This window comes from Cariama cristata, unplaced genomic scaffold (assembly GCF_000690535.1).
Source record: "Cariama cristata isolate BGI_N322 unplaced genomic scaffold, ASM69053v1 scaffold11510, whole genome shotgun sequence".
Classification (NCBI taxonomy): Eukaryota; Metazoa; Chordata; class Aves; order Cariamiformes; family Cariamidae; genus Cariama; species Cariama cristata.
The window spans coordinates 928-19,843 of NW_009595289.1; the positions used below are offsets into that span (position 1 = coordinate 928).

Here is an 18,916-nt window from a genome sequence, read left to right on the forward strand (position 1 = left end):
AATGTGGGTTTTTAACACATGTCCTTGGAGAACATTTGTTAGAGAGCTCTTTGAGGAAATCTGAGTGCAGTTTCTTTCTCTCCAGTCTCCATCATTTATATAGTATGCCTTTAAAAGAAATTATCCTCTGGATTTGACTCTGGTTAATGGCTTACACTTACAAAATGTTGTAGTCACATGTTAGCATATATTTTGCAATACCTCTTGGTATCTTGAGGGAATAAATATCAATACTTTGTAAAAACTGTAAGATTAAATAATAGTATTTTTCTTAACAGGAACCCTGGAGTCTGTGAAACACTGAAAGTCAAGTGGAATAAATAGATGGTTGTCAAACCTGTGTTTTGAATTTGATCCAACACAAAGGGAAACTGGTAGAAAATGTCACCTGGGAAAGTTTTGCAACCTGTACTGAAGATGAAGGTGGATGAACTCTTTTTGTGCTGGTTGAGTCAGCCTGCAACTCAGCTGACACTAAAGGACTGCTTGAGGAGAATCAAGAATGAGGAGAAAACTGAGACTGGTAATGGAGATTCAGGAAATGGTACAAATGAGAGGTTTGCTAATAAAAATTCCAATTCCAAGCAGTGCATATTAGGAGATACCAGATTGCCTTTGATGTCTTTCAGTCCTCCTCAACTTTCTACTACTACTCTTCCGTTGGCAACTCCAGCCAGCTCAAGGAACGTTTCTAATGTTAGAGCAACACGTCGATCCTCAGGAATCAGAGCAGTAAGTTTGTTTATTGCTTATCGAACCTATTTGTTTAAATGGAAGTGAATTTTGTGTTTGTGGTATTGGCAAATTATGCAAGTAACTAGTTTCCCCACAGGAGGTGTCAGGAGTGGAGCACTGAACATAAAATGTCAATGTTTGTGTGTCATTAGCGCTAACGGCTAGGTGGCTTAAACTTCCAAAAGACTGTCTTGGCTCCTTGCAGCTCTCTTGCTTTTTGTAGGCCATACATGCCTGACAAAATGAAAAATGAATTGTTTTCTATTTCCAATAAATTTTTCTGTCAAGAGCAATATTGCCCTTGTTCTTTAAAACTGCAGAGTGGAAGGCATCTTAAAAATTCCATATCCAGTACAGCTGATTAGATTTGGTATGTCTACCCTGGTTTTGAGCTATAATTTCAAACATCCTGCAATGCTGATCTGTGTTGCAACTAATTTACATGTTGTGTTTGTTTCAGTGTGTGCAGCATAGATAAGGAGAAGTCAAAACAAGTGATTCTTGCTTTCAGAAGTATTGCCTCTCCTATGCAATAAGGTTAGGGCTAGTATCTGTATTCTTGCATTTCTTAACAGGTATGAACAAACTAGAAGTGATGGAAAAGCTAGAAGTAGCCTTATAATAAAAATTAGTTTTCAGTAATGTCCTTGTGTCCACTGAGGAGTGTCCAGTGTGGGGAAGGACCCATATTTAGAGTCAGAGAATTGCAAGAGAAATAATTGTAAAAGCCAAAACTTGGATAGATAGGTCAAATAGCCATGACTAAGCAGGTGTCATTCGTGGAATACATCTCACACTTTCTATTAAAAGAAAAATCTAGCATTCTATCAGATGTGGTAGATTACAAAGGCTATTTAGTTTACTAAATAGATCACAGTTGCTGGATACATTTTGTTTAACTTTTGCCAGAGGTAACCTAAGCCAGGTGTTGATGCTCAGATGTCACGCTTTCAGTAACAGGCCCTTCCACTGTTAAATGCAGTCTAATTGTGGATACCTCTAGGTCCCTGGGTTTGTTTGCAGTGTTATTTTTATAACATACTGCCTTGACCGCAAATATTCCTTTGTCTAATGATACCAGGCACTATTGTTAGTACAAGACTCAAACTTGGCTCCACTGAATCTGCGTGTTAACAAAGTAATTGTTTTGGTACTGCATGGTACACTCAATGCTTCCTTTCTACAGAGGTATTGATTTATAATAGACAATGCCCTCTATACAAGAGTGACACCCCTGCCCCCAACCTGAGATTTTTTTTTTTAAATTGCAGTTCAGTTCAATCTAATTTCCAGCCCTTTTCATAAATTGTGAAAGCAAAACTGGATAGAAAATGATGCGATGACTGATAAAACTAGGCATTGCCTATATGATCTGCCTTATATCAAAGGAGTTGTTCAGAGGCATGCTGTTTCTGCTACAGGACTATAAATTCATATCATTTAATAATACTGGTAAGTTGTAAGTGGTCATCACTCTACATGCTTTGGTATCTAACTCAATACACTGGCCAAACCTCCTGGTGTCCTCGGGAAGGCTGCTTAGGTTGGTGAGGGTAGAGAGGTTAGAACTGAGGATGTTTAAGAGTATCGGTTACTTCTGGTCTGTTATTGGCCTATATTGAATGTATATACTTACCTTTCTACCCACAGAAGTGACCGCTGTTTTGCACTAAAATATTTAATCTGAAGTGTTGTCTTGATTTCATAAATATTAATTTTCAAATCTAGCTTGGCCACTTATTAGTTTCAAGACATCGCACTTCCAATCTAGAGTTTGTCTACATTGACTTTATAATAACCAGGACTTCTATTTTATGTGTAATCACTAGCCAGACAGCAGGGCATGACAATTGATTTACTTTTTTTTTCTTTATGTTCACGCCATTATGTTTCCTGTTCTAGGGAAATGTAAAAAGTTAGCAGATGCTCAGTTTATTCTTGTATCGGATAAAAGTAGGTGAACGGAGAGTTTCCATTAAAAGCCACTCTTACTTGATGTACCTGATTGCTAACTCACGTACTGTAACTTCTCTTCATGTGTGTTGGTTGATCACTTTAAGTAGATCCCATAAAGAAGAACAAGAAGAGATTAATGAAGAGTAACATTCTTTACTTTGTTGGAATTGTTTGTATTGTACTGAGAGAGAACCTAGTGAGTTAGGTTGTTGGTTGTTTGTGGGTTGGTTGGTTTTTTTTTTTCTTCTCCAAGGAGTTGGGCAGGGGGAAGTTTTCAAGCAATAAGATATTTTTTTTTGGCTTTATTATTCAGCTGAATGGAAGCTTCATCCAAAAGTTTCCTAATCCTTAAGAAGTGTAAACTATGTTTGGAGCAGGCATCAGCTCTTAAAATAGCACCAAGAGTTGCATAATTGCATGTTCTGCCATGACTGTGTATTTTCTCATAGAAAGCAAAACCCTTTTCCTTCTCGTGCATCCATAAACTACCCGCTGTGGTGTCAAAAGTAATGCATCTGGTTTTGTGCACTTAATCATGGTTCACAAATCGAGCCACAATGGTTTTACCTACCTCATTTGAGTTTAAGTAAGTTTGAGGTCCTCATCTCATTTCTATAACTGGAAGAAAAAATTTCAGATAGCTTTTTGGAAAAGAAAGCTTGTACGGTAGGTCCAGTAATACAGTTTTAAATTCTAAACAGCAGTCCTAGAAAATGGGAAAAGTTAATGTGCTTAACTCTGTGTGCCTGAGGGTGATATTAGGAAAGGGCTTTTGCATCCAGCCGTAAAGAGCTGGAGAATTATTTCTTCTAGGACTATATGAGTCAACTTAGGCATCTTCTTATTAAACTTTTTCTTACAGTATATAGGAATTCTCATAATTCAGTGTACAAACAGTAAACTCACTTTGGCAGGATACCTTTTCTGTATCACTGAGATGAATCACTACTTTTGATTATGGAGAAGGCTGAAGTACACCTTTTCCTGTTTCTTAAAATGTTCCTGCAAAATTTTTTTGAAGGACCCCAAATAATAAAACTGATAACAGAAAACTACCATCCTCGTGTTATTACCAGATAGTAGGTATGAATGTGTAGGAAACCACATTGTCATGATACAGATTTCTGTACTTGTTAGAAAAACATGTGTTGCAGGATGGGAAACACTCTTGGAAGACCAGTCTTGAAACTAGTTGGATATTTAACCTTTAATACCTTAAACAGTAGCATACGTGCAAAACAAGTTGGTGTTCTGATAGCAACTGTTAAACAGCATTGGAGGTACTGTAGCTGACAGCTATTGTACTCAAGGAGATCTTTTCTCTTTTTGAGAGGTTAGCATGTAACTGAAGTTTGAGGGTTATATTTTTATGCAAAATTCAGAAGTTGCCACGTGTTTTTGCTGAAACACTAATGTCTTGTCAGAGGAGAACTTGCTGTCTTTCAAGATACTTGAAGCCCTTCGCTAATTAGCAAGTACAAAGTACTTTTTCAGATAATGAAAGAACCTACATGGTCTTTATGTTAAAGATGAACAAAAACCTGAGGTGCTTCAAACAGGAATTTGTTCATCTGGACAAGGTGCTTAAAGCCAGGTTCTGGAAAAACACTAATTCAGAATAAATTGTTGGCTTAGTCCACACGCCCATTTTGAAATCTAGACAGAACTCTACCATGAAAATTCAACTTACAGTGTGTTTTGGTGCAAGTGGAAAGAAAACAGCGTGTGTTTAGTTATTTTGGGGTGGGTTTTTTTTTTCCTTTAAGGGAGGTGCTTCCCTTCACTTCCATGGTGTCATTCACAGTGAGGTCAGGATCTGCATCCATTGTACAAACACTGTAACTGCAAAGTTCTGGTCATCCTCGTTATGTGATGTGAAGTGCTTGCTAGCACTTAGTATTCCGCAAGTAGGCTTGTGATTGGTATGTACTAGATATATTAGTATTACAGAAAATCAGAGGCATAGAAAAATCTCAACGTTTAAGTCTTGAGTATTTTATAAGTATATTGTTGTAAAGAAATGAAATTCTGGAGCTGTAACTTTCAACCTTGAAGAATAGCTGTTGTAGATTTCTTTTAACCCTTATCCCTGCTGTACATGGATTTAACAGTGTTTCTGGCACTCTAGATTATCTTAAACATATGGGGTATACACAATTGTACACTGTTCATCACATTGTCAAAAATGCCAGGCCTGAAGGCCTAAAAGGTGCCGCAGGCAAAATGTTTAATCCTAACCAGCTGGTGTGCAAGGCATCTGGGGAAACAATTCACAGAATTCCCTATGGGCATTTTGGGGGGGTGGTGCAGAGAGAATGTGATAAGATCTGAAGTACTTCAAAGTTATTTTCCATTTCTCTGCAGGGTCAACCTTTGATATAAAGGTACTTCTTGAATAGGCCTCTGTATATCCTTTGCTTGATAAGCATACTGTTCCTACTTGTTATCCTGTGACAATTATTAAAGCTCATTGTCCTGTATTTCTGTAATTTATAATTTTTTTACTACTTTATTGCTGCGTAGCTTTTTTCATTGCTACCATTCTTGCCAAATTTTTGTTACCAGTTAGTAGGTTCAAATGGAGTGGTACTACTGGAATCCATTTTAGTTTAAAGAGAGACTAGAATGAAACCTTTTAACATTGACAGAAGTTTGAGCATAATAACACTAAACAGTTGCTTTTTGGAACAAGGGAGTTGTTCTGAGGACTCTTCTTAAAGGGTAACTAGGCTTATACCAGCATCCCTTAGAGCAGTGGTGGACTTATCTCCATGTTCTGCAGGTGTGCAGTAGGTTTTTTGGGGAACCACCTTCTAGTGGCAAGGAAAGAAACAATGGTCATAAACCATCAGAAGAGTAAGAGGAATGACAGTGTTTGAATCCTGCCAGCTTTTCACTTAAGTTGTTATTAAGCTTTGATGTTGGCCTTGACATTTCAAGTGTCTAGTCTTACACGTTATCTGCATCTGAATTGCTGCCTGGTATACCTTAACATTATCAGCAATGTTAACTACTAAGTCTGGGTTACCTAAGCTGTGTTAGCATTGCCCTGCACACCAAATTACTCTGTGCAGGACTGAATGTGATCTAGCACATACACTCCCTAACTCCGTGTTATGCAAAGGTGTGTTAATAGTGCCATGTCCCCCATCACTGAGTGGAGAAGATGGTGGACTTGGCTTCGAACTCTAGCCCGTGACTTAAATGTAGACTGTAAATAACCTGGTATCACACTGATGTACTTTTATGATGATAACAGGGTACTATGACAGATGTCAGCACTAATGTGTTCACAACAAAGCTCCTTCTATGGTGCCAACAAAAAAGGAAGGGCAGCCAGAACTTCATATTAAGGTCTGGAAGAGTGCAGCTACAGGTGTTCCTAGAAAATCATTATTAGTTTCAAGTGTGGTGAAATAATAGTGGTCAGCATAAGCAGCACTGGTAGCATGTTGTGTTGTTATTCTTAAGCTTTGCTGTGCTGAATAGCTTGGAATAGAAGAATCATTATCCTGATTAGACAACCAGCTATTCATTTTATGTATAAATGAGAAACTGAAAGTTATTCACTGTTGTAGCTTTTTGGTAGTGCTCCTTATCCTAACTGCATCTTGTACCCTGGGATATAAATGTTACTCTTTTCTTAGCAGTAGTATTAATTCTGATTACACATTGTGCTTTGTTAGAAGAAACAGTGATCTTCTCTCTCTTTCAAAGTGGCAGTTGCACTTGAAAGAGAAAAATATATCTGTCCTACTGGAAACTCATCAATATTTTGTATATGCTGCACCCAGTCTTAATGGGGTTTGGCATTTCCAGTACTGAAAAATTGAATTCAGAATTATACATGGTTTTCTTCAAATTTAAAATTTACCTGAATCCTGACACAGGACAAATTCAAATATTTGGATGAAATTTATTAATCACAGTTACTGTCTCCTGTGTGCATAGCTGTCACTTAAAAGCAAACAAACAAAAAAAATCATAGCTGTATGAGATCATTACTTCCAGTTGCTTCTCTCTGCCCAGTCTTTCAAAACATTTAAGCTTAATTATAGCTTTACATCAGTCATTTAAACAGTACATTCTTTTAACAGGTGGTCAGTCTGGGAAGCAATTAGATATTGATATAGAGGAGATAGCTTTCTTTTTTTCCTTCAGTGATGCTTGAGAACCCATCTTGCATTTTTGAGAACCTCTCTACCTGCCCCACACTTGCTCTGTTAGCAAGAAGTAAGCTTGAGGCCAAAAGTATGTATGGGCTTAGCTCTGTTCAAAACAATTAATGCAGTTCATCCAGTGAACTAGTTTGTCCTCTGACAGACCTAGTCAATGACTGCACAGAATTTTTCAGCAAGCAATGTTATAAGAAAAATCTACAAAATACCAATAGTAATATCATATGGCTGAGTCTTGCCAATGTAGAGGCTTTGCACTCACAGTTGTCTTGAAAAATTCAGTGAAAGTTAGGCAACTTAAGTAGTTGCATTGATTCAAGAAAATGCCAGGGAGGTACTCTGTTTTCTGCAGTCCACAACAAATGGTTACTAAATTTGGTGTTCTAACTGTGGCATAATATGTAAATAACTCCTTTGTGTTGGGTTGGATTAGTATGGTGTTCTTGTCTTCGAGTTAACCAGGTGGTACTAATGTCTTGGTAGATAAGATTAGTTTGTATTCTGCGAACAACAGATACATCTTAAAAATGGATCCGTAGAAAGCTAATCAGTGATCAAGAGATGTTTTTAAAAGTGTGTTTTGGTACTTCATGTCAGATGTGCCCCTTTTGCATAGCAATCACTCTTCTATATAGAAAATAGCCAGAAACTCTAGAGCCACCCATGTACCATTTCTTCACCACAAGTACTTGCAGGGATAATGGGCTCTTAGGGCTGTTGGGATATATGTTTAAATAATCTTGTGCATACTACTTAGTTTCATTTCATATGGAACTAGCCTTACATACTACTCCTCTGCAGATCTTACTAGAAACTCTGGCTGATTTCAGGCGACAAGTGAGACGAGTTGGAAGACTGCAAGGAGATTTCACATTTGTAGGAATCTACATGCAAGGAGAATGCAGGGGAAGACCATATGAGTGGGTGACAAGGGAAACATTGCGAAATATCTATAAAATGGAGTTGTACATGTGCCCACCATGAACAAGGTTTGATTGGATCTTCTTGACATTATCTTGACAAAACAAGGCTTGTAGAGCATATGAAATGGCTTGACTTGATCTGTTTTTAGAATTCAGAACGAGGAGAACAGTTTCTAAACCGTTTTATTCCTTTAGAAGCTAGATTAGTATTGATAAACTGTTAATATTCTAGATTTTGTAAACACTTCTAGATATGATCATCACTGATATATCGTAAATAATCATCCTTGTGGTGTACTTCATTGACTAAGAAATAAAGCAAACCATTTGAAATTAAGTAATGTTGAAAACACTTAATGGGCTAGATTATTCTTACTTCTGTCTACTGATAATCTTCATGAATAGTCATTTACAGCAAGTACTTTTTAAAATTCTTCTGTGTAACTTAAGATTTTAAACTAAAGATCACCAATTTTGTTGTCTTACTTGCTGTTAACACACTAAAGAATACCTCCTAAAATTTTGAGTACTTCCTTATTTATCAAGTAACAAATTTAAGCTTAGTATTTTAGAAAGATCTTCCAAAATGTTTGAAAAAATATTTAGATTTTACATCAAGACTTCCAGTGATGGAGAATGGAGGAAGTTGCTAGTCAAGAGTACTGTTGCTGTTCTGGCGATGTGTTTATGGTGTTATACCTCTGTAAGTTGTCTTACTATTTAAAGTCTTATTTCTTCATGTGTAATGGTTGCCCCTTTAGTTATTATACTGGAAGCTAAAGTTCAGTTCGTTACCAGTGACCAGGTTCTTAGCTCTGCCTTCTTTCTCTGCTTTGTCGTTTACCACTGTACGTTGCTTGCAAGTTTGGAAGTGCATGACTTTTCATTTAGTTCTGTAGAAACCAGTATAGTTTCTGTTGCCTCTCCATTGCCGATGTCAGCAATGATTTCATACTGACACATGATCAACACGGTAGTGTTACTTCAAGAATAAGTCTCTATAGAAGTTATACCAGAAGTCCCGTTGTTGGTTGGTGAATTATAGTTTGCGATCTTGCTGACTGACTTGTAGAACAAGGTTTCTATCTTAAACTTCCCAATTTGTTGGCTTTGCTTTAAGATCTTCGGGGAGGGAAATCTCAAGCGAAAGCATAAGCAAGAAGCTGTCTTGCAGCTGTCACTGACTCAAAATTATTGTCTTGTGATTTCAGGGACTAAATTACATGTCGTGTTAGTCAGTGATGCTGGAATTATAGTGGTTGTACTTTCATACACCAATCATTCTGGTTTTGAAAATTATGAAATTCTAAGATATAAATGTGTTTTTGAAAGGATTAATTGAAAATTCAATTCATGTCAAAATGATGAAGTACAGAACAGCTGGTGCAATGTTTAAAGAAGTTGCTGGACAGTTATAAAACATTGTCATTCATGTTCTTTATATCAGATTACTCTGTCAACTTCTAAATTAAGGTGACAGAAGGTAAATAACAGCAATCTAGAAATTACTAAATATCCAAAATGGCCTGTGTGACTTTAATGTTATGCATTATGCAACTTTTCAGACTCTTGTTATAAAAGCTGCTGTCTCCTGTAGGAAAACCTCAGTGGCATTCTGAATCAGCCTGAACTGATTCTTCATTTCAACCTATTCCCCTATTCAGAGGCTTACCTCAGTGAAGTTGTAAGTGTTATGTTGTGGGCTGTAGCTTCCTCTGTGGATAGTCTCTGTAGCATCATGGTTCATCTATAGCATCATTTATATATATATCTAAAATGTAACAACCCAGCATCTTATTAGAGCATGTGACTTTAATTTGTATAATCAATACTAGATATTTTGCTTATGCCTTTCTCTGTTTAATAGCCACCCCAGGAACATCAGTTCGGGTGTACCTGCTTTTCATGATCTGATGAATAGGGTCATCTGAAGATCATGAATAGAAAATAGGCTCCATCTGTACCTAAGATGGCAGAGAACATGGGAATTGTTCTGAAAGGAATAACTGTCAGGCTTTGGTTTTATGGTATCTGGTGTTGACACTTACTGAAGTTAGTCTGCCAAGATGCAGTTAGCAATCTAAAAAGGCCCATGCTATGTCTTTGGAGTCCAGGCAGTGTAATCATAGCAAGGTGACATGTATCTTATCTTGCTTATCTGATAACAGCCCACAGCATGGTGTACATACATGGCATTCTTCTGGTAATCCGCAAAGAATCTGATCAGCCCATCCTTCCTGGGCTACCAACATGACCATATGTCTCACATCTAACTGGTGTCTTTTTATTCACTGTCTTGCCTCCTAAAAATTCCGTATTCTCCCAGCAACTGTGGGAAGAACCTCCAGGCATTGCTCTGTCTAATCCAAGAGTACTGGAAAATTTAAATAATCATTAGAGAAGGCATGTACATGAATGACTTCCATGTTTTTTAATTGTGTGCATGTTCTACGGGGGAGGCATTGGATCCTCCAAGAAAAAAAAAAAAAATCCATCTAGACCCAGATTCACATGAACTTCCTTCCAAGGCCAAAGAATCAGTTTCTCCCTGTGAAGGCAGATTTCTTAACTACACAGTGATAACACTGAACAGTTCATCGGTGTAGCACACCATACTCAAAGCACTGTCATTAACTTTAAAGCAATCAGTTTGGGTGGCTGGTAGCTGGCTATGAGCATAACAACTTGATTCTTTCTGTGATCTAGACATTGTAGACTTCATCTCCCTTGGGTTTTGTTAGTGTACTGCTGAAAAGGGGTGACTCTCTTCCAAAGGAGAGTTAGGGATGGATAGTAATATTTTGTTATTCTGTTTAGCACACAAGTGCATTGTCCTCTTACTCTCTTCCCATATACAGCAGTTAGCAATGGGAAATTACTAGCAAGATGCAAGTTAGGTATGTGTCTGAAGAACTGGGAAAACCGATTATTTGGGATCCCATTAAATCCCTTTACTTATCCATCAGTATAAGGATAGATAGGTTTCAAGCTTGTGCATCCTTATTTCAGGTTAGGGTCAGGGGCTTTGGGAAATGAAAATAAAAATCAGTATTTGTGAATTCTGTATTGAAAAATCAGTATCAGTGGGTCCTCCCCACCTCCGAGTGGGTCACCTTGTCAATAGATGTTGATATTCTTGATTGCTTAGGCAGTTATATGGATAAAAAGCAGAATTTTCTTTGCTGCTTCCCATTTATTCTTGCATTTTTCCATTCTCTAGACATTTCGTGTTTTACAGTACCTGCTCTACTAAAATTCAAGGTCAGTAAAGCTTGCTATGTACTGTAGTCTCCCGAGAAGGGAATGCTTCATTTCTTGCTCATGATAATGTAAAATAACACACTTGGACAATTGAGACTTCAGTCCGTTGCTGTAAAGAGGTTTTCCCCTGCAAGGGCCTTTTTGAGGACTTGAGAGGGAGTTTTAGAATTCTTTCCGAAGAGAAGCACTATCATTCTTCATTCATTTATTTAGACTATGTCAACACTGGGCATTGCTATATATAGTGTTAAGCAGAAAGGTACTGCAGGTGCTACTAAGCCTGCTGAAGTTGTGTTTTCTCACTTTGTAGGCCATAAAATCAAATCTGAGCGAGATGGACATTACCTTCTAATCTTTCCCCTTGGTTTTTATGCAATATCTTGAGAACTGCTGTTAGAACAGTGATTCACGGGCTACCGCTGGTCTGCAGTAGTAAATTAAAGATCTGCAGACTAATGTAAATAATACATCTACCCAACGACCGTTTTGTTTACTGAAGTGCAATGTCACTTGCATCTATTATTAATGCAATATGTTTTGTAGAAATTGGGTCAGGTTTGTTAGAAATTCAGTCTGACTGTGGAGCTTTGATCTAAGGAGTTAGGAACCGATTAATTATCAAATGCCTAATATTTATGCAAATAATGGGGCATATCTAGTTCCAGCATACTTCAGTATATCAAAGGGGCCAAGTATGGATTATCTGATCTAGAAATAACTCTTGATAATATTAAGGTGATAGTCTAGTCACAATCTTTTGTGAAGACTGACAGGGGAAAAAATGGACCGAGCATTTCAGAGTTTTTTGAATTGTTTGCTTGTTTTCTTAGTCTAGCAAAGAATTGCTGTTTTCATTTGTCTGTCTTCTAGTATATTTATGTAACTTCTTCTTTGTCTTTCCTGCCTCATAGTAGCAGTGTTTTATCAAGCACGGTTAGCTGCTTGACTTCTCTTTTTTTTTTTAATATCTTCCTGAACTATCTGCTTGTACTAGTGGTGCTTTTTTTTTCCCACTTTAAACATCTGAAATCTATCTTTAGTACTAAAGTTAGTCATGCTGTTTCATCTTTTTTTCTATATTGAGAAAGATGCTACCTTGCCTTAGTTATCTTAACAGCTCTGTTCTGCCCCTCACTAATCGGTTACTTTTTGGAAAGGGTTACACTGGTTGCATAACCCTTTACACTGGCTGTTGTGGAGACGGGACAGTTCTCTTCCCACAGTTAACCCAGGAGCCACTCTAATTTCTGCAGCATCACAAGCTGAGGGGTTCTGTTAGGTTGCACACTGTTGCCATTGGGCTTGCTCATTCAGCGTTATTTAAACTGTCTCTAAAGGCCAAACAGGTTTTCTGTCATCTTGGTTCACATGTTACTGGGTTGAAGACTGGACCCTAGCAGCTAAAGGTTTTCTATGGCTGAATACATCTTATTACATATTTAACTTATTTCTTGGAAGCATCCTGTAATGCTGGGATGCTTTTTTTCAAAGACTTGAGGTCAGTTCCCCATAATCTCTTAATACTTTAAATCTACTGTCAGTATATGCTTCTGACAAGAAATTGCATTTTTGTAAGCAAATGCTTAAGTTTTTTTGAGGTATTCTTCAGGTTTTTATTTCTTCCACATTACCCAAAATATTAGTGACCCTCATCTTTGTCTCACTTGAATACTTTTCTGTTAAAGCCACGTAAATATTACACTGCTATTGTGAATGTTCAGATCTCTGTTAAAGTGGTAAACTCTTTAGCCACAGTCCCTTGAGTCATATCCATTCATAGTGTGTATCTTTAGCTTTGGAAGGAAGCTCTGAGCATGCATCTTCCCTCCTGTTTGTTTATCTAGCTAATAATAAGCTGCCAGGATACTTGAACAGCTTCATGGCTGACATCCAGCCCTTCACCCAGGAAAGGATTTTGCCTTAGCTTTCACTGGACAGAATTCAGATTTAGAATAAATGTAACGCTATACCTGAATACTCCTAGGTCAATCTGGATGGAAGCTGATTTTCCCTTTCCCCTGTGGCTAACTTGTGACTGAAAAGGTTAAAACACATTTTAGGAGGTTCTTGACCACATTGCTTTACAAATACTCTATCTCCTTAAATGTGGCAATACAAAACCCTTTTCCATTCAGATGGTGAAAAGGAGGTGATTAAGAGCTGCCACTGTACTTACATCTTACAATGTTTTGCAGCCAAATGCTCAATTGCATGTAGATTATTCATCTATTGCAGCCTGTGAACTTCTGACAGCTATTTTGCATACAGGTATGTAAACAACTGCTAGGTTTGAAACTAGACTGGTGACATTGGTGTGAAAACAGTATTAGGCTGACAGTGGGATTAATTTAACATCTACCTCAGGCAGAAGTAATATTATGATAACGAAACACAGAATATTCAAAATACTGAACAAAATAGGCTGGTTAAGTGATGACGAACTCTGAGCTCCATTTGAAAAAAGGAGGGAAATTTGCAACCCTTTCCAAAATGGTGTGCAGAACACTGATTTCTTATTGAGGCTCCTTCAGCAGGTTCAGGTGAACTAGAGCTCCAGACTTTTAGGTTAGCTCTCCATATGGCAGTCATCTTACTGATATACTACAGCCACCTCAAACAAGACCGTGAATGGGAGTGCATCACCTGGTGAAGAGGGGTGAAAATAGGAAGCAATTTAGATGGGAAGATGATACCTTTCCTTACTTTAAGGCCTATTTTGCCTAAACTGAAATGCAATCTGCCTTGCAACACAACCTTCCTGACCTTCCCCAAACATCTTGATCTGGAACGGGTATCTCTTGCCAGAGTAGGATTCTTCTCCTACTCTAACACCTCAGTCCTCCATCTCAAGTTCCAGGCATGTTGCTGTCGTGTGCTGTGCGCCCAGCTCCCCGATGGTTTCCCTGTGGCCCAAGGGTTATCACAGGTTAGTTGATTTGATCTTCCTAAAAGACAGTGAGTGACAGCCAGCTTTGCTTAGTGCAGTTTGATAGTCTGGTTATGCCAACTGCAACATGTCTGACTCTTGCCTCGTCAATTCCTTTCTTGTTCTCCCACTTCCGAAAGAAATAAATATATTCATAATGAGTTGCAATAAAGAAGCAGGGGGGGAAAGCTGGGTAGTAAATTAAAAACAAGAGAACAGGCTTTTTTCCAGCACTTACTTTCTAACAGTGTGTGATAAAAGAATCCAATTAAGACAAATCATGTTTCACTAGTACTTTTTCATAGTTTCCTTTTCTTAATCTTACGAGGATATTTACTGTGGGTTTTTAATATATTGTTACATGACAGAATGGCTATGAATGAATGAATAGGGCTAAAGATTATAGATAACACAGTGTGGGGGTAAAATAATGCCTTCCAGTAAGAGAAATCTCAAACTTAGTGGTGAAAGAGTTGTTTTAGTGTTTCTTGGGCTGTGTACATCTTTGTGTAATCAAGAAAGTGGCCTTATTTAAAGCATGAGGGATGAAAATAGAGTGAGATTGGCCAGATCTTTCCTTTTATGCTGTTAGTAACTAAACTTGTGCATGACAACATACAGATAATAAATGGGCAACACACCAATATCTTTGAGAATTTGGGGGTGCTAAGAGTGTTCACAGCTTGAACTGGAATAGCAAGAGTTGCCATACCCATAGCTGTGATGGTGACATTTAAAAAAACTTCATCAAGATAGCAGCATTTCCTAAAGTTTGCTGTGGGAAAGGTATACCCATTTAAAATGTGAAAACTTCACCGGTTATCAATTAATGTACCTAAAATTGTAAAGGAGGAAGGACAGAAGGTCACTTTAATTTCCACAAAAGCTTATTGGATTTCTCTTTCTGTGAAGAATATTGCTGTGGACTAAAACGTGGCCTCACCCCCCCATAAAATGTATTTGCGATTCAATAAACTGAAAATAGAGCACAACAGTAGCTGGCTCTAACTTTAGTGCTACTGAAATGTCACAGGTGTGCAATCTAGTATGTGGATGTTAATGTTTATAAAACTCCTACTGAAGCAAAAAAAAGCATCCTGTCAACTTCTTTCAGATTTTGTTACATCATTGATATTTCTAATGTAGCCTTTCTGTAAAACATGATTTAAAGCAGCATTTCATTGTGGTAACGTTTGCCTCATTTCTGCTACTGCTTTCTGCCTTAGTGTTTGAATGATTAGATTCTTGCGATACAATCACTTGGATATCTAGATGTATGTAAAAAAAAAAAATCTAGTTCATTAAATTATGTGAGCCACTTGGAAAGTCTGTCTGCAGCTCTTTCTGTCACTGCCTTCATTTTCCCAGTGTAATGGGGCTCCTGGTAAAGGACTGAAAAGTTTAAAAGGAATTTAATTGCTGTGTAATAAGCCTTATCCTTCGGTGAGGTGCTTCACTGAAGCTAGACAGTGAGTGTTTTGTGACAGAAGGAAAAGCTGAGGGGGATGGGAGGAGGAGGAGGAAGCTACAAAATGACCACTGCTGGCCTCCGCATTCCTGTAAGGCTTGCTTTTTTAAAATTGGAAGCAGCTTTTATAGATGCTCCTCCAAACAGGTTTGTTTTTTTCCATACCGTCCCATTTAGACTTTGGAATGCATGGACGAAAGGGTAGGCCTCCAAAGTGACTTTCCAATCTGTTTTTATGATTCCAGCCAAGTTCCCTTTAATGTATGGAGCAGGCGAAGTTGAGCTGACTCTTATAATATCACAGGACGTGGGCGCAGCTGCTGCGTTAAGTGGCACTGTGTGATAATACAACAGCTCTGCTATTTACTGGGACTCAAGTGCCTGGACTGGCACACAGAGACGTTATATGAAATCCGAAAGCATGAGGATAAAGGAGATTTCTTTGCGGCAAGATCCTGATCTAAGAAAGGAGTTGGCATTGCTAGCTCGAGGATGTGATTTTGTTTTACCTTCTAGATTCAAGAAGAGACTGAAAGCTTTCCAGCAGGTCCAGGTTTGTCTTTCTGTTCTTATACAATTAAGTTATTGTCAGTTGTACCTTTACAAGCATGCAAACTGCAGGAAATACATAGAAGTTCTTCCTAAGCTAGCAGGATTTCGGTAGTCTTCCATATATGATGATTTCTTCTTTGTTTTAGAAGACTATGCAGGTCATTTTCTGCAAACAAAAAATGAGGAGAGTTGTTTGCACGATGTTTGCACAGAGGCACATGCAGTGGAAAGTTGGTGTGCCTAATGCTATTAGACTTTTAAAGACTGTTTTCCTTAATCTGCATCATCATAATCTCCATACATTTCCCCAGGGGTTTTAATTTGACTTTTACTGAAACTGGGCATACAAAATACACTGAAAAAGACTATAACTTTATTAACTCAAACATAATATGTTAAAAGTTGCTTTCATACTTGCATGATGATCCTGAATTCCTTTAGATTATGTTTATTTTGGGCTTTGTATTTGGATGAGATCAGTTGTTGCTACATGGTACACATGTGCCTCTACTGTTTTGCAGCAGTGAGTTAAATCTACCATTTTTGAAGTGAGCTCATAATTGAGAATAGAAGCATTTGAAATGTATAATTAGAAGGAAAACTACTTACAGACTAAATGTTCAGGGAGATTACCTTTTGGGAGGAGAAAAAAGTGTGCAACTTTTATTTGAGAAACTGATATTTGGTGTTTCCTCAAACATGTAAGCTTAACTTGAAGGCTTTTGGCAATATATGAAAGCATTCGCTTTGTCCTTACCTCACCCTCACTTCTAATTCATGTGATAAAGGTTTATCAGTGGTAGTATGTGTGAGTGTTTTACCCTTTTTTAATTAAGGAAAGTTTAGCAGTTGAATAAAAATTACATTATCTTAGAATTTCTGGATTTTAGAACCATTCTAAATATAGCCTGCTACTTAATTTTGAATTCAGTGCACTAGTGTCCCTTTCAGGTGACCTTCAAGAGGGGGGCCATAGAGCCCTGTGACCCTAAAAATGTGTTAGCTTTCTGTCTTCTACATTATTTTTTCAAATTTGTTTCACCTTAGCTATATACGCAATGTTTATTCGTTTGTGCAAAGCAGAATGCAAGTGCTGACCCTCATATTTTATGCCATTCAGCATAAACTTGTGAACGAAAGGATTTTACGACTTCTATCTTTTGTGCTGAACTGGAGACAGAGAAGGAAACTTGTTGACCAGAGACAGCAGGAAAAAAGAAAAAACTATCTTAATTCCCAAATGTAGCAGTATCAGTTAATATTTATGCACCTGGGAGGATGAGGCAAATTTAGTCTTGGTCATGGCATCCTGTTGTAAACAAACCCACTATTACCTTGTGTGGTGCCCCTTAACTTGGTCTGTCTTTCATTGAGTGATAGTTGGGTCACTTGTACTTTTTTCAGGGCTTTTTTATGTTAAGCTAGAAAACATCTCAATGTAGTATGGTAATGCATACCTAAAAGCAACTAAGTACTCTAGAAAACAGCTTGTCTAATCTGTAGGGTTTTTCTGTTCTAGCACGCTGCTGGCTATAAACCTACAATGCAGATGATGAACAAATATTTTTCATTTTTTAACCAGACTTGGACTTCTTGGGTAAATGGTAACCGTAGAATAATGTATGTTGAAACACTTTATTACAGTCAAAATTCTGTGGGCAAAACAGACTTAAGAGTATAAAACTAAAATCTAATGTCTCTTTGCTCAATTTGATATAAAGTATTTTATCTGAGGTTCCTTTTTTAAATGGTACTTTGCTTCAACTTCATGATTTTAAGGAGACCTTTTTGAAAGTACCTTAAAAAAACCAAATATGAGTACTGATAACTGTTGATACAGAAGAAAATGGACATTCCTTACCTGACATTTCATGTTAATGTTAATTTCAGCTTGTCCTCATAGGTTAGGTGCATTTCAAAGAATAGCTATTCATCATCTACATAATCATTGAAGAAATTTCATGTTGAAATTAAAGACTGCTTAGAGCTTCTGTAAAATAGCTAGAAAATTTTTTCTTATTTCACTTGCTAAGCTTCATTGCCATTGAAGTTTACAGCCTCCTATACCACTGTAATATTGGCTTTCAGACAGAACAGTTCATGAATATGATGTAACATTACAATGCTCAAATCAAGCAGAAATTGAAGCCAGTCTGTTTTTCTATACGTGTACTACACTCTTACAATTTTTCATATCCATGCAGTTTCTGTAACTTGTTAAACAAATCGCAGATTCTCCTGAAGAGGTTTAGTGCTATTGAAGCTAGCCTCTTAAAATAAAAAAAAAAATGAGTAATGGTGGCAGATGGTGAAGATAACATGTGGCTCAACATCTGCTTTGAGGTGGGTTGGAGTGACTGGGTCTTCCGCAGGTTCTAGGACTTCTAAGGCAGTGGCTTTTTGCTTAGAGCCATGTAAGTAATCTGTGTAGCTAATCCCCTATGTTTTAGAAAGGCTGGTCACTGAAGCGTAGCAAATCAAGTTTCGTGAAAATCTTTAAATAGACAACCAGTAGTGAGGTGGGTCGCTCTGGAAAGTGGCAGAACAGACTGTTTCTCAGTGGTTGCATTTATTAATGAAAATTGATAAAACTGAGCAAAGTAGGGCTTTCTGGAGAGTTCAGTTTCTCAAAAGGAAGATAAAACAATAAACAACTGTTGAAATGTTCTCAGTTACTTTGGGAAACTAGATTTCTGAGTAGGTAACTGTGCATAAAACTCGATAGAACTTCAGACTGTCTTTTCCTGACGTTGATTATAAGACCAAGACCTTTCTTAGGTAATTTAACACCTACAGAATATAGTGAACTGGAAACGCAGCACTTGAAGAGGGACTGTGTCCATCTTGCTCATCAATTTCTCTGAAACTTTGGAGGGAGAAGAAACTATCACCGTGTCAAATATACTGGCATCTTAAA

General features: G+C 37.6%; 1 protein-coding gene across 2 annotated transcripts in view; it reads left to right on the forward strand.

Annotated features, from left to right (window-relative positions):
- Positions 1 to 381: 381 nt before the first annotated feature.
- The window catches only part of PPP2R3B (protein phosphatase 2, regulatory subunit B'', beta), a 45,051-nt gene continuing 26,516 nt past the window's right edge, over positions 382 to 18,916 (forward strand). Inside the window, exon 1 of one of the 2 annotated variants that reach the window (XM_009701547.1) lies at positions 382 to 732. In XM_009701547.1, the coding sequence (XP_009699849.1) occupies positions 382 to 732 (351 nt within the window). Of the gene's footprint in view, positions 733 to 15,695; positions 16,001 to 18,916 lie in introns of those variants that run through there. The other variant, XM_009701555.1, reaches the window with a different exon arrangement.